Source organism: Wyeomyia smithii, chromosome 3, assembly GCF_029784165.1.
Source record: "Wyeomyia smithii strain HCP4-BCI-WySm-NY-G18 chromosome 3, ASM2978416v1, whole genome shotgun sequence".
Classification (NCBI taxonomy): domain Eukaryota; kingdom Metazoa; phylum Arthropoda; class Insecta; order Diptera; family Culicidae; genus Wyeomyia; species Wyeomyia smithii.
Genome location: NC_073696.1, coordinates 79624800 through 79649392, shown reverse-complemented (window position 1 = coordinate 79649392; position 24593 = coordinate 79624800). Strand labels below are relative to the sequence as shown.

General features: G+C 38.2%; 1 protein-coding gene across 6 annotated transcripts; it reads right to left on the bottom strand.

Annotated features, from left to right (window-relative positions):
* Positions 1-485: 485 nt before the first annotated feature.
* Positions 486-24094, bottom strand: LOC129731157 (gastrula zinc finger protein XlCGF52.1-like). Of its 6 annotated transcripts, none has more exons than XM_055690950.1 (6): positions 23113-23546; positions 22473-22606; positions 1984-2126; positions 1460-1925; positions 1166-1388; positions 486-1100 (listed from the first exon to the last, which is right to left on the bottom strand). In XM_055690950.1, exons 3-6 carry the CDS (start codon positions 2083-2085, stop codon positions 788-790), a joined length of 1104 nt encoding a protein of 367 aa, XP_055546925.1. In that variant the 5' UTR covers positions 2086-2126; positions 22473-22606; positions 23113-23546; the 3' UTR covers positions 486-787. The 6 variants fall into 6 exon arrangements, with proteins under 6 accessions (XP_055546925.1, XP_055546926.1, XP_055546928.1 ...); XM_055690951.1 differs by lacking the exon at positions 22473-22606 and having other exon boundaries at positions 23113-23201; positions 23260-23546; XM_055690953.1 differs by having other exon boundaries at positions 23260-23546.
* Between the last annotated feature and the right edge of the window lie 499 nt (positions 24095-24593).

Genomic DNA, 24593 nt, shown 5'->3' with positions numbered 1-24593 from the left:
TTATTTAGGGGGAACCACTTGGAGACACTATTGCTCATCAGATTCACGAGTCATTTATTCTACAATTGGATTTCAGTGAACGGTCCCCGCATACTACTGTCGACGATATCGGTACCAATCGTGAGGATCAGAATTCCTATAACATATCAGTGCACCCAAAAACTTGGTTTCTTTTTGTGTGTACCTAAATGATAACGGTATTGGTAATGACTGAAATCAACAGTTTAGTTTCAATAAGTGCATATCATGAAATTGAGCTCAGAACATTTGGTCATGTCACCCGTTGTCATACGTTCTAATTTTGCTTAAAAATCGGACCATGGAAATGGTATTTCCCAATCGACGAAATTTAAAACAGCTTGCAACGAGAGATATCTTTTACAAGACTCAAAAGCTTGATCTGTATTTGATAAGATGGAAGGACATGTTCTTCAATAGTGAGGAAAACTTTTACATTTTAGGTAATAACTGTCATGGCTTTGCATCACTTTTATAATCTTTCTCATTCTGGTGAACTTGATTAATTTTTATAAATCCTCATTTTAGCTAGTATGTTTATTTATTGCTATAATAACTTATAATTATAGTTTGCTACATTAACATTAAATTTTCATTACGGGAGACTATCATTTTGTTGGTCTTGTTTTATTTTTTTCTTATATTTTGATTTAAATTTTCTATTATAAAAATTAACAAGGCTTGCTATTAAACTATCATGCTATTCTAAATTTAATTTGTGTTTCATTTAATTCATATCTTTAAAAAACAGTTAAAACGTGTGCCCATCTCACATAGCAATAAAGTCGATAGTGCGTTGCACGCATATGACACTTGCGTCTTGTACTTCCGGTTCGTCGCTTGCAACTGCCGCAGGCCGTAGCACAATGGGTGCCTCGGGATGCTTCCGTTTGATATGATTTTCCAACAGTCTCTGATGGCTGTAGTCAGCACTGCACTTAACGCAGACGTAGGGACGTTCTTTTGTGTGCATGCGCGTGTGCATTTCAAGTGAACTCTCGCGCAGAAATGCCATCGAACAATAGGAACATTTGAATTTTGCTTCTTTGTTGTGTATCGTCATGTGACGGTTTAATCCATGACTGTAAAATTGGCAAAAAGCTAACGTCAAAAAATCGACTAATTTCGATACTCTACATCAACTTACGTGGTTCGAAACTGTTTTCCACAATCGTTGCATGTTTTGTCCCGTTCCTGGTGGGTCGCGAAGCGGTGATGGTAAAGTGCTAATCCCGAGTTCAGCACTTTATCGCATTTATCGCACGGGTAATTTCCATCGGAATGTTTGTAGCCGATGTGACGTTTAAGTTTATGCTTGCAATGAAACGATGACTTGCATCCGTCCCTGGGGCATGTGTAGGGCTTAATACCTAGTAATTAAACAGATCGCAACGAGACGCTTGAAATAAATGCTTTTATTAACAGCTACAGTGAGACAAACCTTTGTGCATATTCAAGTGACCTGGTATCAAGGTTTTGTGCACCATTTTACCGCAAATTTCACATGTAACCAGTGCTCCAGTGTATTCGTCTTTGTAGCTTCGTTTCACTCGTTTCTTCTTCTCGTCTCTCGAACATTCTGGTGAATCGATCGGCGATTGAACACTGTCTGATTTATCTTCCTGTGGTTCGTTATTGTTTAAAATGTCGTTAAACAAATCATCCGTGCTTATATCATCAAAGAGGTTTTCGTTGATGTACTCCACGTCCGAGTAGCGAATGTCTCCATCAAACAGATCAAGAACAGAGCTGTCCTCTAGGTTATCCTCAAGTCCGCTCTGCTCAATTTCTTTCCGCAGCATGTCCTGTATAGTGTGACAATTTTCCTTAAACTCCGAGAAGTCTTTTATCGTGTAGTAACAGTCGTCGCATATTTCCAATGGCAGCACGTCGTTCGCAATATCAAACTGGAAATGTTTTCATCTAGATTTGATTGAGAGTTACTAATAAAATAAAAAAACCTACCTTAATTTGAACACAATTCTCCACCATCGTTAGAACCGTTTGATCCGAAATGGTTTGATTAAGATTGCTGACTTCCATACACAGCCGGCAAATCGGATCCATGGTTGCATGCAAACTTTCCTGTAGTATTTGTGAAAGGTTTTCTGCAATTGTGAAATTCAATTTGTGTTTGATCATTCTCAAAACATGACTTCATATCCTAAACTGAATGATAATTTCAACAAATCTACTATGACATCATAATTTTTGTGCAAATTTAAAAGATATACATGACAATATTTCCCACTCTCCCAGCTGGTCTCGAGGTACGATGCTGGCCTAACAAGCCAGTCGTCGTAGGTTCGAGTCCATAGTGTCAGTCCTGTACACTTAACAGTTGGCTGCGAAGTCTGTGTATAATAAACAGAAGGTCGAGTACCGATACGGAATGTAGCACCAAGGCTTTGCTTACATGACAATATATTTATTACCCTATTATTCATTACAATTTGAAAAGTACCTTGCAAATTACTAAAAATATCCAAGTAAAGGGTTTTTAGGATCTTTGACTGTCAAGTACATAAATAACCACTTTATGATACGTACTTCCTCTCACTTTTGTAAAGTAACGTTTAAATAATACAATTTGAAATTTGGCATACTTTGAGGTCGGTCTGGCTTGAAACGTTCTCATATAACTACCCCATGATATTTTTGATACTTCTTTACGAATCATGTTATTCATTTGACGATTTTAGTTATGAGTACACTTACCCTCTGCTCTCTAGGTTTTTTTAATATTGAAAATGTTGTAATGCTAATTCATGCTACATAAATTGTTAAGCTAGAATGACTTTTAAGAAGTAATTTAATTTTCACAACAATATTCAAGAAAAAAAACTGAATTTTAAATCCTATACGGCAACAAAATGATTTTAAAAATGATTTCAAAACAGGCCATCATCAATTTTTTTTAAACTTTAGTTTTTAGATAGATAATTTAGTTGCTTAAAATTAATTGAACATTGAGAAATAAGCACTCGCAAGGAAAACAGTCTTCTGTCCAGCATTGTTTCATCATAAGGCTCATTTTAAAATATTCAAAAGAGTTTTAGGCAACTAAATTGTCTACCTAAATCATAAATTTTAACAGATCAGAGATGTGACCATTGTTTTCATTATATTTTTGGTTTGGAAATCAACTTTTTCAGCGCATGATTTGATTTTTTTTTTGAATATTTGTTAATAAAAAAATCAGACAATAACCCATGATGTTCCTATACGTCCATTAGAATCATGAGCGTTCAGAGGTAAAAATCGTTAAAAATCCTGGTCGTAAAAAAGTTTTTGTTAGGAAAACTTTTTTTACAAAAAATTACGTCTTTTAGCAACATTCTGAGAGAGTGTGTTAAATGAGAATCTAAGCGTCGGACGCGTCACGAAAATTGTCCAATTTTGAATGCTTATAACTCAGTCAGTTTTCAATGGATTTTCTTCATTCTTGCAGTAATCGACTAGGAAATTAGCTGCGCGGCCACCAAAATGCGGAAAATTGTGATTTTATAATGCTAACTGTTGTTCTATTGAAACATGCAGAGCCTTGTGTTGAACGCAGATTCCAAGCAATAGGTGCTGAAAACAAGGTTAAATGGCATCCAATGTAGGTATTTTTGGAACCCTGATGATATACAGAGGCCGTACATCAAATTAAATGGAAATTACCGTATTTACTATGTCTGTCACTTCTTCAGTTTTTACCGTGAAGTTAGATCACATACAGATTCCTTATTTATTTTTGAAGCTAGGTAGGGGAACAAGGGGCAAGATCGCCATACGGGGCAGAATGGGCATATGTTGTTTCTAGGTTTCTGGCAGTAATTTTGGAACTGTTATAAATTTGAATCATTAAGCGTTAATCTGAAGATGTAATTTTATTCAAAATAACTGGAAAAACAAATTCGCTTTTACACAATAAACAATTGTATCATTCATGCACGTCTTGCGTATAATATTATAGCTCACCAGCGCGAAAAATAAGGGTTTTTGCATGCGTATATGTCGTTTTGGGCTCGAAAGTTTATTTTCGGTAATCGTTATTGATATTCAAACAGTTTCAATAAATAATGCAGTGTTTTCAAATGAAACATCATCTAAAAACAGCTCTTTTTCATAAGTGTTTCTCATGGGGTAGATTGGGCAGTGCTGGTAGGGGCAAAATTGCCATACCTATGCACGAAAATATAACCTACAAACCAGAAAGTGCTGTCAAAAAAGTAAACATCGTTCTAGCAGCAGTTAATAGTAAAATGGTTCGGAATTACAAACGGTTGTCGGGGCGCAAAAAATGGTCACAGTCATCATTGGCCACTACTATAGACGCGGTTATTTCTCATCGAATGTCAGTGAACCGAGCGGCTATTGTACACGGCATTCCACGGCAAACGTTAAGCCGACATTTAAGGGCTATTCCCACTGCTTCCGTTCCGGGACCGGGCCGGGCCCGGGCTCGTCCGGGACTTTTCATGCATTCACACTGCGCCGTGCTTGAACCGTGCCTGCGCTGCGCTCTGGCTGAGAAATGTTGATGTGTGTATGGGAAAGAACGTCTTTCTCTTTTTTCATACCGCAGCTCACTCCGCGCGAAATATGTCACTACACCATACACGCATCCACCCGAGTGCCTTCCGTGCACTCTCCGGCCAACACAAAGTATCGTCGGCAACGATAGTTTTTCTCTCGCACTGCGGCAGCACGACGGCAACTCAACGCTGTCCCGGTCTGGGCACGGCGCGTCGGTGTGAATGCGTTCCTAAGAACGCATGCAATCAATCTCAAACGAGCCCGGACGACACGCGGAACAGCCACGGCCCGGTCCCGGAACGGAAGCAGTGGGAATAGCCCTTTAAGGCTGCGTCGAACAGATTCGTTTGTTGACGATCATTAAAATAAAGTTACCTAAACTTAAATTTTGTCATGTTTTATTATTCCTTCATCCGCACAGTAGTGTTTTATGGACCAAAACCTTATTTTTATATGCGGGCAAATTCATAGATAATTTTCAAATTGAAAAAGGCTAAAAAATTATGCTGTTTTGGAGTATAAATAGTGAAACAGGAAAGGAAAACTTTGTTTCGGTACCTACGATTGTACGTTACATTGATACATTGTTTAATGTTTGCTTGAAATCGAAAAATATGAACATGCCCATTATGCCCCATAGGTATGCCCAATCTACCCCGTACCGCGACCAGCCTCATACTTTTTAGTGGCTTAGGAAATTAATTATAAATATTTAAATTACCTTTTTCTTTAGTTTCCAATGTAGCACCTTTTGAGTATTATTCTTACTCTATGTAGTAAAAATGTATTCAGTAGCTTTTTGCTCACTTTGCCCTAACTATTTGATAAGAAGCTTAAGGTGCTCATCTTGCCCCTTGTCCCCCTACGATGCAAGCTAATTAAAAAAAAATTGAGGTAAGTGATGGTTCACCACTTTTTCTAGACTACCCAGAACTTTGATAGGCAAGCATTGACAATAATTTTTGCTTAAGGGATTATATACCTTTTTGCTCAAGAAAAATTTAAATTTCTTAAGTATGTAGCTCTCGAAAACCCTGTTTTTTTAAGGGCTTGCGATGTTCCCGATTCCACCTCAAATGAGGTGACAAAAATTACCTCTGTGAAGTAAAATTGACAGTGAAGTGAAATTGAGAATAGGAAAAGTGAAATGAGATTGTTTTCCAGCTCAAAAATTTCCCGCTGCCATCTGATCATCGAGAATAACCTTCTGGTTCCTCGTATGCCTCTTGTGTTACGTCGATCGGAGCACTCTATATCCTCCCTCTTGGCGATGCTGATAGGCATCATGCCGGACGAAATGCAGGTTGCGTCGTATAACACTATACGATACGCACTGGCTACTCTCAGACACTTGCGCCTATAGGTACTTTCGAGCTTACCAGAATAACTGTTAGTACCTAACGCATTAGACCACTCTGGCCCACCATATCTAAGTAAGGACGAAACGATGGTGGAAGGAAGTTTCCGATTGCTACTGTACACCACTAAGCTATTCAACATCATTCTAGATAGTGTCGCAACAGCCATTGAGGCTTTCTTATAGACATAGTTGACGTGGCTCTTGAACGTAGGCGTCAACCTTAACCCAGAAGACATTCAAAAATTGTTTTGAGGTAACGGTGCAGCCTCCGACCACCATCTGCTGCTTTGATTTACGCGCTAACTCCAGTTTCCTGGAGTGCATCCTGTCTTCGATTTTGCGTATGCAGTGCGCGACCGTCAACTCGACCTCTCTGATCGACTCACCATACACCTCTATGTCGTCCACAAAGCTTCAACTCTCCGTATTCCACAACATTGGGATAGAATAGAACTTTGCGGTGCTAATACGGTGATTGGAAAGTACTTCTGACCCCTACGTGTTGTAAACTAGTTCTCGATTCTGGAAGAAATTTTCCAGAATTTTGTACTACGAAACCGCTACGTTGATGCTCCTAAACGCGAGCGCTATGAAATCCCAGCTGACGCTATTGAAAGCATTCATCACATGAAGCGTGATGATAGCGCAGAAGCAAATGCCCCTTCTCTTGCGCTGGACTGCCACCTTCTTCATCTTGGATAGAAAGAATACCATCCACCATGGACCTACCTTTCCGGAAGCCGAACTGGTTACTTATCAGACTGTCTACACCCTCTGTGTACATCACCAGTCTGTCGAGGATAATCCTCTCAGGCACCTTGCCGGCAATGCCCAGCAGACAGATTGGTTCATATGCCGATTGGTCCCCTAGCGGTTTCCCAATCTTCGACAAAAGGACCAGTTTCTGTCGCTTCCACCTCTCCGGAAAGAAGCAGTCATCCAGGCACATCTACATGACTGCCCGGAACAGCCTGGAGGCCACTTTCATAGTCATCTAGGTGGCCATGTCCGGGACTACATCTAGTCCCGGTGCCTTGCTCACCTTTAAGGAGTTGGCGATCACGATGAGTTCCTCAGCACGACTGTTGTCAATCCCTGGTTTGCGACATTCCCTGGTCTGTATCTAAGCTACTGGAACGTCGGACTTGAGACTCGACAGCCGGAGACCAGAGACTTTGCTCATGACATGAAACGAGTCCCTCGATGATACCCTCCAGCATCGGTGGTGATCGCGAAAGTACACGGAGAAGTAGCTGTAGGAAATCATAGAGAGGTGTTGGAAGCTGCACCGTACATAAGTCGTATAAATATGAGCGTATGCTTTACTCTTCCCGTGCAAGCTTAGTAAACTTTCTATGCACACGGTCATTAGGCCGTAAATACGTAAGGAAGAAAATCTCCCAAAACTTGAGGAAAATTAAAGATGAAGGGCTACTATCTGTCTAACTGTTTCACACCTCCATCGCACATTGGATGGACTTGTCAAATTCTTTATTGCAGAATTGAATTCGAAGATCAAACTATTTCACCAGGTGTGTTGTCATTTAGTCCCGCTACTTTTTTTCCTGTATGGACTTCCTCAGAATCGGTAATCTATTGTGAGATATGCCCGGGTGTCTGCTGTATCCTGCACTTTGCAACCCTCGAGGTTGCAATTAACCCAAATTTGTGTGACAAACGCCGAGCGTGTAAAGATATGTTGCTTGTCAGTGTGTAGGAGTTTTGTTTTGATTTTTGTTGTTGTGGCAAGCAACATACTCGCCACTGCATGTTAATTTTAATTCGTTATTTTCTCGTTAGATTTTATTTAGAAGTTTATGTTAGGTGTTTTAGAATTTAAGTTTTAAATTATCGGAGTGAAATGTCTCGCGAGTGAAATAAAATAAGGTCCCGTCTCTCCTCCCGCGGCGAAAAAGTGAAGTGCGTTAACGGCGAAGAAGCCAAGCTCGGTTGTGTTGGTTTGAAGCTGGCTGGCAGGGAAAAAACGTCAAGCGGTTTGTTTTGATGCTACGGAAGATCGCAGTGAACCGTCAACAGAAAAGGACGCGTTTTTGGTCCGCTAAAAGAATGATCATGACGGTTAGTGGATATTGGTTACGGTTCGAAATATGATTAGTGCATGCGTAGGCAATAAGCACTTCTGTGGGAAATTATGGATTTTAGACAGTGCATGCGGAGTGCACTTGGGTTTATTGCCGTGGCTTAAAGTGATGAGGATTGCGTCTATGGAAATTGATACTAAGAACAATCGATTTCGATTGTGGGAATGGATTCGTTGGAATGTTGGTTTGGTATCAGGGAAATCTGACTATGGGAAGATGTTTACGTAATGAAACTGGATATTTGGATAAGTGTTTGGGACGGTTATAAAGTTTTGAGTCTATAGAGTCTATAGACTCATAAACTTAGGAAATGGAAAATTATTAGTGGGTTTATTTTAATTACATGACAACTGGTCGCAGTGGTATAATGTCCCCAACAAAGAAACAAGGTGCTGTATATAAACCACAGTAAACCGAGGCAAATTTCATGTTTTTTTCGAAAAAAAAACCAAAAATAACTCGTCAGTGTGTACAAATTTCTAGGATAAACGAAGAATTTCGGTGATAACTCATAAAATCAAAAGTTGTAGAAAAAATAAAAAAATTCATGATTTCAAAACTTGTAAAAAAATGAAAAAAAAATTCCAATCATCTGTTTCTATAAAAGCACTGAAGCTTCTGGCACCACTTCAGGGCCCATTGTCGTACTGCTGTTGTTTATCATCTACAAAACTGAATTTTTTGGACTATGGTGGTTATACCGTACTGCATCACGAACACTTAAGCTATGATGTATCTTTTGTTCTTAAAAAATCAACAAAAAATGAACTTTCTCTGGGTCAGCATGTTGGTTATTTTATTTTTGTTGCAAATAAGTGCTATTTATATAAATTCAAACATGTTTTATGTGAAAATAACGAAAATTCGGAACTCGGTTTTGATTCAAATTCTGAACACTTCAATGTTGTCACCTCAGCTACTCAACCAGGTGAGCAATGTCTCTCTATCTCTCTCGAACACCTTCTCCAAGGTTTGCAAAGGTTCTCAGGGTCGGCCGATATGACGAAAATAGCAGTTGGGTTTTACATGCACTCTATATTTACGATAAGGGGGGGCTTAACCTGACTCTACTCTACCACGTGGCATTTTTATGTTAACTAAGTACATGCATTTTTATCTTAGGTCTACACACATGCTTATTACATACAATCTCTCTGAAGAACTCTGCTACCGATGCTGGCTGCTCTGTAGCTCGGCAACCTATGCCGTCACGTCGACGATACCGCTGTCTGCTGGCTGTTTCCGCAACTCTCCTCCTCCCAGGCCGCAACCATTGGGGAATTCAGCGAATCTTCGCCGTCCCACGTTCGCTCGTCTTGCTTATTGGTCCGAATCCCAATGACTTCGCTGACTGACGTACTGTCTACGCTTGGTGTTGAGGGTAAAGATGGTGACCTACAGGCTGGTCGATCGCTCGGAGGGCTTGCACGTGGCCAATGTACTACCCCTGAGACGAAGCGATAATCCAAATTCTGGGTCCTGATTGGAATACAAAAGGCCCAATTTATTGCTTATAACAGCCTAAGACAAGACGCGACAGCTGGCTTCTTATCTTTCTTTTCGTAACGGCCGTCATCCCCGTCGAAATTTTTTTGAACGTTCCATACCGTTGATGCCAGAATGATTATTTTTAACAACTTCTGCAGGTCAATGAAAATAAAACAAATTAAAATTGCAATATATAGGCGAATAATACTCAATTCTTATTTATTCTTTTATGTTCAATAAAGCATACTTCTATTATCAAATTTTGAAGTAGAATACTTCTCTCAGGAAGTTCGGCTACATAGGGATGTGAAATGAAAATCTAAAACCGAAAAAAGTGAAAAATATGTCCAATTTCAAATGCTAATAAATCGGTTAGTATTCAATGGATTTCCTTCGTTCTTGCAGCAATAGATTGGAAAATCTTCTAAGATTCTTCCCAAAATAAAATGATTGTAATTTTATTATTCACACTATTGTACTATTGAAAATAGTCAAGCCTTGTCAAAACGAAAAATTCGACCCCTGATTGGTCGATATATGCTTGCTTCCCAAGCACGGTCGACAGAATCATATACCTTGCAATTGAAAACATGCTATTTGGCCTATATAAGAGCCTGTTTCAGCCGGAGCCGCTCATAATAGTTCTGAACAGCGACGACAGCAGTCCTCCCTTAGCAGCAGCGGGAGCGAGCAGTGGGTACCATCGATAGCGGAAAGCGGCCACAACTATGGCATGGCTGTGGATAGGCGTAGCAGTTCCAGCGGATCTCACCATCGATATCAGCAGGGCCAGCAGATGCAGGTACAGTGGATACCAATGGCGGCCACAACTGTGGCATGGCTACGGATAGTGTTGCAGTTGCTCAGCAGTTGGGCCAGCGTATAGCGGCCACAACTGTGGCATGGCTATGCATAGCGTAGCATCAGACAGCGACAACAGCAGTCGTCCTTCCTCAGCAGCAGCACTAGCCCGGTGGTTGGTCACCACGTCTCAGGAGCAGCGCGGTTTTTCTCAGCGTGTGTCGCCAGACAGCCATTATTCCCCCCGTGTTGGGGCAGCATGAAGATTGCCATCAGGAAATCCAATTTTGGAAATCAAAATGCCTTTTTGAAGGCAAATAATTAAGTCATTGAAAGTTAATAATTTTTGTCAACGCAAGCAAGCATTCTGTGTTGCATCCTAGCAATTTAAATTTGTCGCACCCGTCTAATTTACTGAATGTGAAATAGCTTCCACAGTGCATGTTGTCCGTGTATCTTAATTCCCCCAATGTTAGGGCAGCTCAAAGGTTGTAATTAGCAACCGATTTTGAACAGCAAAATGCTTTTTTGAAGGCAAATAAAAAATAATTGAAGGTTAATAATTTTCTGGCATCAACACAAGCAGACATTCTGTGCGGGATGCAATCAAATTCTGTTGTAGTTGTCTAATTTTTACTTTATTTAGTAAACTCCCCACTGTAGGGGCAGCGCAAACGCTGCGATCAGCATAACCGACATTGAATAATTACCTGCTCTGTTAGTACGCATTCACAAAAGCAGTTAGTTCGACTATGCAGAGCTAATATGAAGTCGATTCAATCAATCAGCATAAACAGAATTTCGTCGTCTCCCAGCTGCCAAGTTGCAACATGATGCAACACGCAACAGCGAGCAAACGAAATCGCTTGATGTTACAAACCGCAATAAGATACGGGTTAAAACCGTTGCGTGTGTGAGAGCACCATCGGTGTTTATTCGCTGGATACACTATCTACTGTCTACTGAACGCAATAATCTGCTTACATGCGACACGGGGACGGGAACATTTTCTTCAACCAAGCTGCACAACACGACACAAAACATGTTATTTTGTTGCTTCAATGAGAGTGCTATCGGTCCGGTTCGACAGAATGTTCACAAGAAATCATTTTTGTGCATCCGTGCTACGAAACTGAGGAAAAACTTTAGAAACTGAAAAAAGAGGTGGAGCTTATCAAATGATCGCTCTCAGCCATGAGCTATATCATTCCACCACGTACGTAAAATAATTCATTCCTATTTTCATCCCTATATAAGAGCCTGTTTTAGTCGAAGCCGGCCATAATAGTTCTGAACAGCGACAACAGCAGTCTTCCCTTAGCAGCAGCGGGAGCAGAGCAATGGGTACCATCGATAGCGGATAGCGGCCACAACTGTGGCATGGCTGTGGATAAGCGTAGCAGTTTCTGCGGATCTCAGCATCGCATCGATAGTAGCTGGGCCAGCAAAAGGAGGTACAGCGGAAACCAATGGCAGCGTTTAGCGGCCACAACTGTGGCGTGGCTACGGATAGCGTTGCAGTTGCTCAGCAGTTGGGCCAGCGTATAGCGGCCGCAACTGTGCCATGGCTATGCATAGCGTAGCTGTTACAGCGGGTATATCAGCATCGATAGTAGCAGGGTCAGCTGATGCAACGACACTCCCTTCACTAAAGTGCTGTTTCAATGTGATAGCGGGAAGCATCAGCAGCAGGCTTGCATGAAGTGAATACATCAGTGCATCTTGAACTGTCCTACAGGTCAGACGTTTTTTCGGTTGCTTGTGGACTGGTCTTTGACTGCCTATAGCTTCAAAGTTTGTGTTTTGTCAGTGTGTCTTTTAAAGACTACCTGAAAGTTATTTCCCATCAGTCTTTCTCAAGACTACCTACTTTTGAATTTAACATTTGTTTTAACTTTTTTCGTACCACCTGAAATGGCTGGACGGAAAAAGAAACCTCGCATCGCTGCGGGGAGGAAAAGAGAGGCATCTCTTTCTGACACATCGAGTGTCTGTAGTGACAATCCTTTTGATATTTTGCCTGAGCAAGAAGCTGGTGAAATGGAAGTTATTAATAATGAAACTATACAAAATATAAAATCTTTAAAAAAGGAGAAAGTTCCACCTATTGTGGTAACTATTTCTTCTGAATTTAATATATTCAAAAAGGAACTTTCAACGTTTGTTTCTGACGTTAAAGTTACCTATCAAATTGGCCGTAGAGGTGAATGCCGCTTATTAGCCGACTCAGTAAAGGGTCGTGATCGTCTTGTTCAGTATTTAACTGAAAAGATGTACAAATTTTTTACATATGACACCAAGAACGCCAAGCCGTTCAAGGTTGTCTTGAAAGGTCTCACCAACGATCAAACCGTTGATGAGATCAAACTTACTTTAACAGAATTACTTGGCATAGCCCCTACCCAAGTAATTCTAATGAAACAAAAATCACGAGGCGAAAACAGTCAGAGAACTGGAATTTCCCTTGTTAATTATTTAATTCATTTTAACCGCAATGAGGTTAACAACTTAAAATTTTTTGAAAAAGCACATGCTTTGTATAATGTGCGTGTAAAGTGGGAAATTTATAGGAAGTATGGCGGAGGTGAAAAGCATATCACCCAATGCCGTACTTGCCAACGTTATGGCCATGGTTCCAAATTCTGTAACATGGACCAAAAATGTCTTAATTGTGGAGACTCTTCTCACAAAAAGGACACATGTCCTGTGAAAGAGAGTAAAAATTTTCGCTGTGCGAATTGTAACGGCAACCATATGTCAAATTTTTATCAATGCCCAGTCCGTTTAGCAATTGTTAAGGCAAGGCAAGGTAAACAAAATTCAATTTCTCAATTAAAACCAACTTCAAAACAAAATTCTCCAAGCGTACCAGTGGCGCATAGTTTACCTACTCCTTTGCATACCCGTTTAACTTATGCACAGGTTACAGGCAGTTCGAACATTATACCGCCTAGTGTTGGTAGTTCGAAAATGACCGTTAATATGGGTAAGCAAAACAGGCTAGAAAATAATTGTACACCTATCACTCCAGCTAATATTGCTGCCGAAAATATTTTTTCTAATGTCAACTGCCTGGGGCCTATTACGGCAGGTAAACTTTCTTTTTTGCAACAGGCAATGTTCGATCTTATGAACGCCATGTTGCAGGCAAAATCAATGTTTGAAGCCATTCAAATAGGCACAAATTTTACTATTAAAATTGTTTCTAATTTAAAATTTAGCAATGATTTTAAATAAAACAATTAAAATATTAAATTGGAATGCTCGCTCATTGAAGGCCAATGAGAATGAGCTTTTTAACTTTTTAACAGTAAATAATGTGCATATTGCAATTATTACTGAAACATTTTTGAAACCTAACATAAAATTAAAATATGATCCCAATTACGTGGTTCATAGATATGATAGGATTCAGGGTTCCGGCGGTGGAGTTGCAATTGTTATTCATCGCCGAATCAAACATCGTGCTCTTCCCCATCTTGAGACGTAAGTTATTGAAACTTTGGGAATTGAAGTTCAAACTGAACTTGGGATTTTATTTATTGCCGCAGCATATTTACCATTTCAATGCACACGCGAGCTCAAAAATTATTTTAAAGGTGATTTACAAAAACTCACCAGAAATCGTTCGAAATTTTTCATAATCGGCGATTTTAACGCTAAACATCGTTCATGGAATAATTCTCAAAGTAATTCCAATGGCAAAATTTTATTCAACGATTGTTCTTCAGGATACTATTCTATTTTGTCTCCGAATAGTCCTACATGCTTTTCTTCTGTAAGAAACCCTTCAACAATTGATTTGGTGCTTACAGATCAAAGTCATGTATGTAGTGATTTGATCACACATGCTGACTTTGATTCTGATCATCTTCCAATAACTTTTTCTTTATCACATGAATCAGTTTTAAACCCTATGAGCTCTGTTTTTCATTATAACAAGGCTAATTGGGAAAGATACAAAACTCATATTGAGAGAAATTTCAATAATGAGCTTGATTTGCGAAACGAAGTGAATATTGATTCCGCTTTGGACGCATTAAAATGTGCAATTGTTGATGCCAGGAATTATTCTGTTCCAAAGGCTCAAGTGAAATTTGATTCACCAATAATTGACGAAAATCTTCAACTTCTAATTCGTTTGAAAAATGTCCGCAGACGTCAATATCAACGTTCTCGTGACCCTGTTTTTAAAACTATTTATAAAGATTTACAGAAAGAGATTAAACATAGATTTACTCTTCTGAGAAATCAAAATTTTGAGACTAAAGTTGAAAAATTGAAACCATATTCAAAACCATTTTGGAAGCTGTCGAAGATTCTTAAGAAACCTTCAAAGCCTATTCCAGTTTTAAAACATGGTGAACGTTTTCTTGTATCCAATGAACAAAAGGCTCAAAGACTTGCTCAGCAGTTTGAGAGTGTTCATAACTCAAATTTGAATTTTGTGAGTCCAATTGAAAATGAAGTCACACGTCAATTTGATTTAATTTCTTCCCAGAATTTTTTACCTGCAGAAATAATTGAAACTAACTTGAATGAGATTAAATCAATTATTAAACATTTCAAAAATATGAAAGCGCCTGGTGACGATGGAATCTTTAATATACTAATCAAACATCTCCCTGAGAGCACAATGGAATTTTTAGTAAAAATTTTCAATTGCTGCTTCAAAATTGCATATTTTCCCAAATTATGGAAAAATGCAAAAATTACTCCCATTTTAAAACCGGATAAAAACCCAGCTGAAGTTTCAAGTTATCGACCAATCAGTTTGCTTTCTTCAATAAGTAAACTGTTTGAGAGAATTATTCTTAACAGAATGATGTCACACATCAACGAAAATTCAATTTTTGCAAATGAACAGTTTGGATTTCGCCATGGGCATTCCACAACTCATCAATTGCTCAGAGTTACTAATATGATACGAGCTAACAAATCTGAAGGTTATTCCACTGGAGCTGCTCTTTTAGACATAGAAAAAGCATTCGACAGTGTTTGGCATAAAGGTTTGATTGCGAAATTGCAAACTTTTAATTTTCCAATTTTCCTAATCAAAATTTTAAAAAATTATCTTACTGATCGAGCTCTGCAGGTTGTCTATCAGAATTCAAAATCTGATAGATTTCCTGTCAGAGCAGGTGTGCCTCAAGGTTCAGTCTTGGGTCCAGTCCTGTACAACATATTCACTTCAGATCTTCCTGATTTGCCTCCAGGATGCACAAAGTCATTGTTCTGCGATGACACAAGCATTTCCGTAAAAGGAAAAAGTCTTCGTGTCATATGCAGTCGATTGCAGAAAAGTTTAGATATTTTTTCTTCCTACTTGCAAAAGTGGAAAATCTCTCCCAATGCTTCTAAAACTCAAATGATAATTTTTCCGCATAAGCCTAGGGCTTCTTTCCTCAAGCCAAACAATAATCACGTTGTCAAGATGAATGGGGTTATTTTAAGTTGGTCCGACAAGGTTAAGTACTTGGGACTAATTTATGATAAAAAACTTATTTTCAAAGAGCACATTGAGAGTATACAAGCCAAGTGCATCAAATATACGAGATGTTTATATCCTCTCATTAACAGGAATTCTAAACTTTGTTTAAAGAACAAACTTTTGATTTACAAACAAATTTTTAGACCAGCAATGCTTTATGCTGTACCGATCTGGTCTAGTTGCTGTTCAACAAGGAAGAAAACGCTCCAAAGGATTCAGAATAAAATTCTGAAAATGATTTTGAAGCGTTCTCCTTGGTTTGGTACACTCGAATTACATAGAATTACTGGTGTTGAACCATTAGAAGCTATGTCAAATAAAATTATTAACAATTTTCGACAAAAATCGTTGCAATCCTCAATTGCTACGATAAGCTCTCTTTATAGCCAATAAGTTAGCAATTAAGTTAGTTGTAAGTTTACTTCCCCTTTTCTGACAAGTAGGTTTAAATCCCTACGAATGATAAGTCCTAATTGCGAAAGCAAACAAATCCTAACAATTAAAATTACAAATTTCTAACAGTGTTGAGAAGTCACCATTTGTGATTGGACACACATACTCATTATTTACTAATATTTATCATAAATACTTAAGCTACTAACAAATCCCCCCTTAAAAAAAAAAAAAAAAAAAAAAATGAATACATCAGCCAGCAACTTTCTCTAAGGCCTCTGCCATAGTAGACGCGAGAAGCGGTGCGAACCGATTCGCTCGGCCGTAGGTTAATGTACAGTTCTACTGATGGCTGTACATTAACCTACAGCCGAGCGAATCGGTTCGCGTCGCTTTTCGCGTCTATTATGGCAGAGGCCTAATGGGAAAGTTGTATCATTTTGTTCAGAAGAATATTATTGTCGGTAATATTACAGAGATGCGATTGCGTAAATCCGATTTTGAATTAAAAAATTGTTCTTTTGAGAACAAATAAAACACTTATTTGAAGAGTTAATAGCTTTTGGTACCAATAGCAGTATAGTGACAGCCTCAACGGTAGATGCAGATGCAGCCGGTACTTCCCTGAGGCCGATGTAAAGGTAAATGGGAGCAGCACGGCGAAACAGTTCGGGTTATGCTTAGACACGCGTCATTTTTCGTTGTTGATATTCCCCACATGAAACGACGCGCTTTCGTATGATAGCGGTGGTATTAGCGGTAGATGCATTTGCCAACAAGCCGTGTCTAGTTTTCAATGTGAAAACACCTTTCTCATTGTGTTGACCGTGCGCCTTAGTCCTCATTATCAAGGTAACACAGAGATGTAAGATAAACACTACATCCTATGATAAATTGAACAATTGTCCTTATAAGGACAACAAATGAATTAATGAAGATTTAATTTTGAATTAGAATACTTCTCTCAGGAAGTTCGGCTACATAGGGATGTGAAATGAAAATCTAAAACTGAAAAAAGTGAGAAAAATTTCAAATGCTAATAAATCGGTTAGTTTCCGATGGATTTCCTTCGTTTTTGCAGCAATCGATTAGAAAATCTTCTAAGATTCCTACCAAATGCATGAAATTGCAATTTTATCATTCGAACTATTGTACTATTGAAAACTCTTAAGCCTTGTCAAAACACAAAATTCGACCTCTGATTGGTCGTTATACCGCGCTTTCCCAAGCACGGTCGGCAGAGTTATGGACCTAGTAAATTGGGAATGCATCATTTGGCCTATATAAGAGCTTCATCAGATAATGAACAAACATTTCATCGGATATTAAATTGAACAACTGAAATTTGAAGAACACAAATGATTATTTGAAGAGTTAATATTTTCTTGTTTTGCGCTATAATTCAAAGTTAATTATCTTCCTCTACATGCATACTCTGATTATTATTACGTGTTTGCGTCGCTTAGTGTTTGGCTACGGTCATGCAGAACGCAAATAACGGCGCGATGCGATTCGGCAAGACGAAATCTGTTGAAATGTATAGCTCTACTTCGCCTTAAAAAGAGCTGTACATTTCACCACGGTAAGGCGAATCGCATCGCGCCGGCATTCGCGTTCTGCATAACCGTAGCCTTTGTTCCGTTCCCGTTTAATGATGTCGTATTAAATGTGCATATTTCAATTCGGCAGCACTTCAACGTCTCATTTGCACAAAATTTAAAAAGATTCAATGAACTTCATTCAAAATATCAGACAAAAAGAAATTACTATACTGCCAATTAACGGTCAACGTTTATTTACTAGAAAAAATGACTGACACGCAAGCAGCCGGGTTATCATTCTTGTAAAAGTATTCTACTTCAACCTTGCGGTCGTGGCTTTGCATACAACCTTCTTGTGATTTTTTCTTCCTAAGTTTCTTGGTACCCAATTTTTTTCTTCCTAAGTTTCTTGGACTGCAACCGAAATAGTAATAAACGATTAATCAATGCATTTTTAAAGTTATAACAGTGAAATACATTACTCGGTAATATCATGTACCTTGCATACTTTTGCATCATTATTTATGAACAATTATAATAGCTAAATTATGACTCTCCAGCATCACTGCTTTACAGTGAAAAGTAACCTCGTTGTATTTTCTACGTGACGATTGCGTTATCGAATTCAGCCAATCAGCAGCCGGTTTAAATTGGTTGAATTTAACGGTGACCAGCTGTCACGTCTTGTCTTAGATAACAGCTATCAGCTCAACCTTTCGCCTAAGGTTATACGGAGCTAGATAGGCTTACCTGATTCACTCTCCTCATTTGATCTTTGAGGTTACGTGTACGAACACTAGCCCTTTCAAGGCTTTTCTGGTTTTTAACTTTACTCGACTAAACTGGTCTGGGCTTATCGAGCGATCAATCTGCAATGGCTGACGATAGCTCGCCAATATCGGATGTGCCTGATGATCCGCTGATCTTCGCCCCTGCTTCGGGTTTCATCGGTTATGGTTATAGCATCGTTGTTCTAAATCGAGGTGTTACGGCAGTGCGATATTCTCATGCCCCTTGTGGTAACTTTAGCAGTTATCTCCGACGGCTTCCAACCGAAACGGTTACAATGTAATCGCTAAGAGATAGATAGGCAATCCGTCTGAATATTAACTGTCACTTTTTCCAACGCTTGCTGATTCCCTGGAAATGACTCTACTGTAAAGAGCTTTACATTACAGGGTGCAGGACATTCCAAGGAACGAAATAATCATTCTTTTTATTACACTAGCTGTAGTAATTCAATTCTGATTGTAAAGTGTTCGAAGTTTGAGACTGTTAGATGTTTGAATCAAAACGGTAGACCATCTCAGCGAATCTCTTTAACCTCACTTTTCTGACAGTTAGTGGTTTTTGTTTGTTTACGCTTTGGACTGTGTGCTTTTTTCTGGTGGAGCAATGGTGTGCTTTGTGGAAATCCTGCCCAGTTTATAATTGTTCTTACCCAGCAAACAAATTGGTTCATATAACTCGCGCTCAATTCTGTTAAGCAAACTCTTATTTGGTAAAAAAATGACCATATAAGATGCGCCTATGTGTACAAATCTAGAAGCCATATACGTACATTGTAAAAAAATGGTTACGATTTTGTATAACTTCGCAGTCTATCTTAAATGGTCTCATTTGAAACTTTAAATTGCATTTTAAGACTCAGAAGAATGACGCATTTTACAATTTTATATGTTGAATTGCTTCATATATAACCTAGTATTGCATTTTATAGGATTTAAATTTTATACGATATAAACAAATTTGACACATTCTACCGTGACGTTACAACGTTTTGACTATTCTGTTGGCATCATTTTAATTCTAACTTGTATTTTTTTCATGAAACCCTTTGATATTATTACAGATTCGGAAAGTAGACAGATTACAGATTCGGAAATTTCCTATAAGAATGATGTATAAGATATTTGTTTACTTTGTTAATATTACTTTGGGGAGTAAAAATGTAGCGTGACGTTACAACGCGCGAGAAATTGAGGTGTCGGGACTTTTCTTACAAAAGTCAAAAACTCTGCTCTGTTTTGAATTTTATAACTATTTCTTCTTCCACGATTTGATAACAAATAATATTCGAACATTTTGCCATGTTTAGAATGCCTATAACTGGTAAAATCTATATTTGAGAAGCTTTTATATTTCGTGACGTTACAACGCTCATTTTCCAGCAAGGGGTATTGTCACTCCTAGAGACTGTGTTATAAAGAGATACGCAAAGAGAAAAGCAGTAAATATGGCAACCCTTTGCTAATATTTTATTTTAAACAATTCTGGCAACCACATTTATTTTCGCATGACTTTTCATACGCACTAGAAAGTGTAATGAAATTTCGAAACTTTGTAAGGATATATTGCTGAGTTTCAGTGCTTGTTCATACAATTATAACAATTTCCAATGCATCACTCATAACATGAGCATGACGAACACATTTTTCGTTGGAACCATAATTGCACGATTCACAGAATTTAAACCGATCGCAACACACATTCTGTACGAAAAGTAACACGCATGTGTTTGTTTACTTTGCACACTTGGAGCCTCGATTTGACGGTTCACTTGGAGTTTTCGACCTCACTCTTTGCGTATCTGTTCATAACACCGTCTGTAGTCACTCCGTTGTAACGTCACGAATATATGAATCAGTCGATATCCATTATTTATAACATATTTCTTAGACATTTTCATATGAAATAGTTCAATATCTGATTTTATATATTTCTACTTCTACTTTATGCACTTGGTTATCCATAAACTACGTAACAAATTTACTTTGTCGTTTAATGTTTGGGAATGAAGAACCAAACTTAAACTTGGAGATTTTCAGTGAATGAATGTGAGTTATGATCAAATCAATTCTTTTCATAAGTGACATATGTATCATAAATATTCTCAAAAGTGTCTTATATGACATTATGTGTAAAACATATTAAATTTATTTTTATTGTAGTTTTTCCACAATGTCTGAGTACTTTAGCAGTTTATTTAGCATTTATATTAAAAACAAGTTTACAAATGTGTCCTTAATTCCAATAAATACAAGAAATCTTTCAAAAATTATGATAATAATCTCAAAAATGCCGCTTGCTAGCTTTTTTCGCTCCCGTAATATTTCCTTGATTTTTCAAAACTCACACTACTTATTCAAGAAAATTCGAGTGCATTTTTGCCGCTGAAGATTTTTTCATCTAGACTTGCCCCAAAAATGAATAGCTGGCTTATTCCACGGTATGGTGTTGGTCGTTCAAAAATGTTCTTCTCATCGTTAAATGTGGTGATGTCACGTCCCGTAATTGCGATAACCATCACATTCGGAAGATTGGCTTGAGCGATGCGGACGAAGTATTCATTTCATTAATACGGTTACCTTGCGTCAACAGTTTCTTAGGGAACATTCGCATGTTACGTAAAGCGGAAGTTGACAATTTTCAATCCCCCCTCACGCAATGCATTGTAATATAATATAATAGAATAATATTAGAATTTTTTAGAATGTAACGTTACTCATGGATGACCCACAAATTAATAATAATTAATAACATTAATCCATTTTACAAAATTTATTCTCTGTTATATGACAGATGTAAAGTGAACTAATTTAGACGCATCAAGTATGTTTTTCAAACATAGACGAATATTATAAAAGGGGAGAAAAAAAATTCGTGACGTTACAACGCAAACTAAACCCGGTTGTAACTCAAGTTGTATTCAACCTAGCTGCGATCTTTTAGTATCAAATTAAAGGTATTTTTGAGTATAAAAAGAAAACAAAATATTACTTTGATTAAATGTAAGGAGTTCCCATGAAGTACAAAACTGTACTTTTTTCGTGACGTTACAACGCTAAATTACCCCTGTTTTCATATTGGCCTAAGATCAACATATTTGAAATTTCACTTCAAAACCCTTTAGGCATCGAATAAAGCATTTATTTCACAGTCATATAACATAAAAAATGTATTATAAATACATACTCCTGATCATTTGTAACCATTTAAAAAATATGTAACCAAAAACGCTTGTTTTTTGTTAATTTTACTTGAAATTTGCAATTAGTTTTCTACAGTTTCTTAAAGACTAGAAATTTGACATTTACGTTTTTGGAAGGTTCAAACACTATAGGATCTAGGAAAAATATTTACATTGCTGGAATATGCATTTCAAAAATTGGTTTGTTGGTGTAGCTTCGCAGAGAATGTGTCATTTAATGTTGCATCTTATTCAACTTCAACTTGCTGGGTTGTCTTCTGGCTCCTCACGCAAAACATTTAAAGGACATTTTGTTGGTCACAATGGAAATGATCTACTATAATTGAGAACTAAATTGCTTCGCCCGAAGGTGAACAAAGTTACCAGTATCTGTCAAACTCAGAGACGTGACGTCACCGTGCGATGGTCTATTGCTGAAAATTTGTTATAAAATGAGCTACTGTGATTGAACTGCTTGTTAATTGCTAGATAACATATTAAAGGATAGAAGAAGATCTAAACCAACCAAGCAATGCAGTTCACTTAGTTGTAAAACTTATTTGGTTGGAAACCTCAAACCTTTCAGAAGTAAACCAGTAATCAGTTTGTGACAGTTATCCGCGCAGATATGATAAAAACTCTTGTTTCCGTAATTAGATAGAAAAAAACTGAAAGTTCGAGCTTAATTATTATGGCTATAGCTCCTAATAGTTCAAAAGCATGGCATGCGAGTCTATGTTTATAGGAAAAACCCTCTCGTAGACATGATTAATAAAACACTTACATTTAATCGTTGATATCTAGCTGAACTTTGATATCGAAAGACGAACGTTTCATGCTATGAGCGAAATGCTTGAGGGCTTCAAATGGTGACTGGTGGAGTTAGTTACTTTAAAACCAATACTTTCGCGTTTATTGCTGAAATTAAACGAGTTTGTTCCAATAATTGGTTGATCATAACAAAGACGCAATTTAGTTTCTCGGTGAACAGGATTTTACAACTGCAAAAGCATTCTTCGCTTCGAAAAAAAAAACTAGAAACTGTAGCATTTTTCAATTGATTCACCGCAAAAACTTTCCACTACAAACTACGCTGCTGTCTCTAAAAATTACTTCAATTGCAACAGCAACCAGTTCACGCGTCACCCACCGTTAGATGATTCATTTCAACGACTGTTAATCTGTAATTGCAGGTTAGCGTGGTAAGAGGATAACCTCTACTGATTAATGTGATGTAAAATCCTTGTATAATCTAGTAATAACAATTCCGGTTAATGATTCTAACCTTGGTGTTCATTTGTGATTTAAATTGAATCTTGATCGATGAGATTTTTTTACTAATTGATGCTATTTTAAAAGTGATTTTTCAAATAAAGTTTTATAATTCGTTTTAATTTGGATGCTTCTCTCCAAACAGTACACACCTCGGAGTTTCTGATACACACGATAGCAGCAACTTTGCAATCAGTTTTTTATCCACTTTCGAACCAGTTTTTCTGCACATATAAATTAACTGAGATAAAAATGCAGCAATGCACACCATGAACTGAAAGACAGCACAAGTGACGAACCTGCTTTTCAGCTATTCCAAAAAATCACCAACTCGCCGCCCTTTAATCACAAAACGCGCAAACCAGGTTAATTGCAGCACCGACGACAGCACACCCTTATTACGCACAAGAAATTCGCGAACCACGTGTTCACGCAGCAGAGCGCTTCCTTTTACTGGTGGATTGGACGCTGGCAACTGCAGTAGGTAAGTGCATGCATGCTGCTGCAAACCGCAATAGTGACCAGAGCAACTGATACGACCGAGGCGCATGCTGCTTGTCGCGCCGGTTTATCCGTTCTGATACGGCTTTGAGACCTATACCTATACGTACCTTACACTAGTAGTAGCGGTAAAGGAAGTTCGACTCCGTGAAAAACTTTCTCCCAGATGATGCACTTTTGCGTATTTGTCGAGATTCAAGTTTTATATTGTGCATCGTCCACCTCACATACGAGGCAGCCTGTTTATATCCAAATATAATACTTAACCGTTGATAACCATTCAAACTCTACGGTTGGCGGAAGAAATTGGATCTTAACTGGCGGGCTCCCCAGTGCTGGAAGCTATTATTATCCCCGTTAATGCGTGCATTGTTTTCCTTACGCTGCGCTCCATCTAGCACTACGCGACCGAAAAGCCATCAAGTTTTCCCGCCACTGTCGGCTCACTGCTGTTCAATGATTCACTTAGTTAGGCTTCTAAGAGATTGAAACTCTCGGTCTGGTTGAACCTTATTGGAAGAAAATTCATCGCAATTTATTTTAACGTTTTGGTAAGCGTCGCGAGCGAAAAAAGGGAAATAACACGCGAAGCAAGGTGTACCGATGAAACCAGTTTGGATGGTCCGTTATCGTATAGGTTTGCACATGTCGTAACGATTCAATGATGAAAACGTGACTTGTATGTACTGGCGTCGGATAGCACTGAAGCTTATCCGATTCATTTGCATTGCCACGATCAATTTAAAATGTTTATTGCAATTGTCCTGGTTTATTGACAGTGCTGTTACATAGCAGGTGAGGGCATTTCACTTCCCCGTTTGTGACGAACCCATCAATTCATCTTCGCATCGCATAGAACACTGGATTGAAAAGTAAAGGCTGCGAACAGGGGAAAGTAAGACTTGCGGAATTGAAAGTCAGACAGGTTTGGCGAATGAAGCAGTAATGGACCACAAAAAAGAGAGGTAAATTGAGGTATTTATTATAGGAATTTTAAATATTCTTCTTTAGAGAAGGAGTTTTTCGTCGATATGTGCTTTGAGCGTTGGAAATTTCAGAACTAGTTTGTTTGGGATATGTACTTTATTAAACTCATTTTTGGGCTTTGGACCCCAAGAAAATATTTGAATCA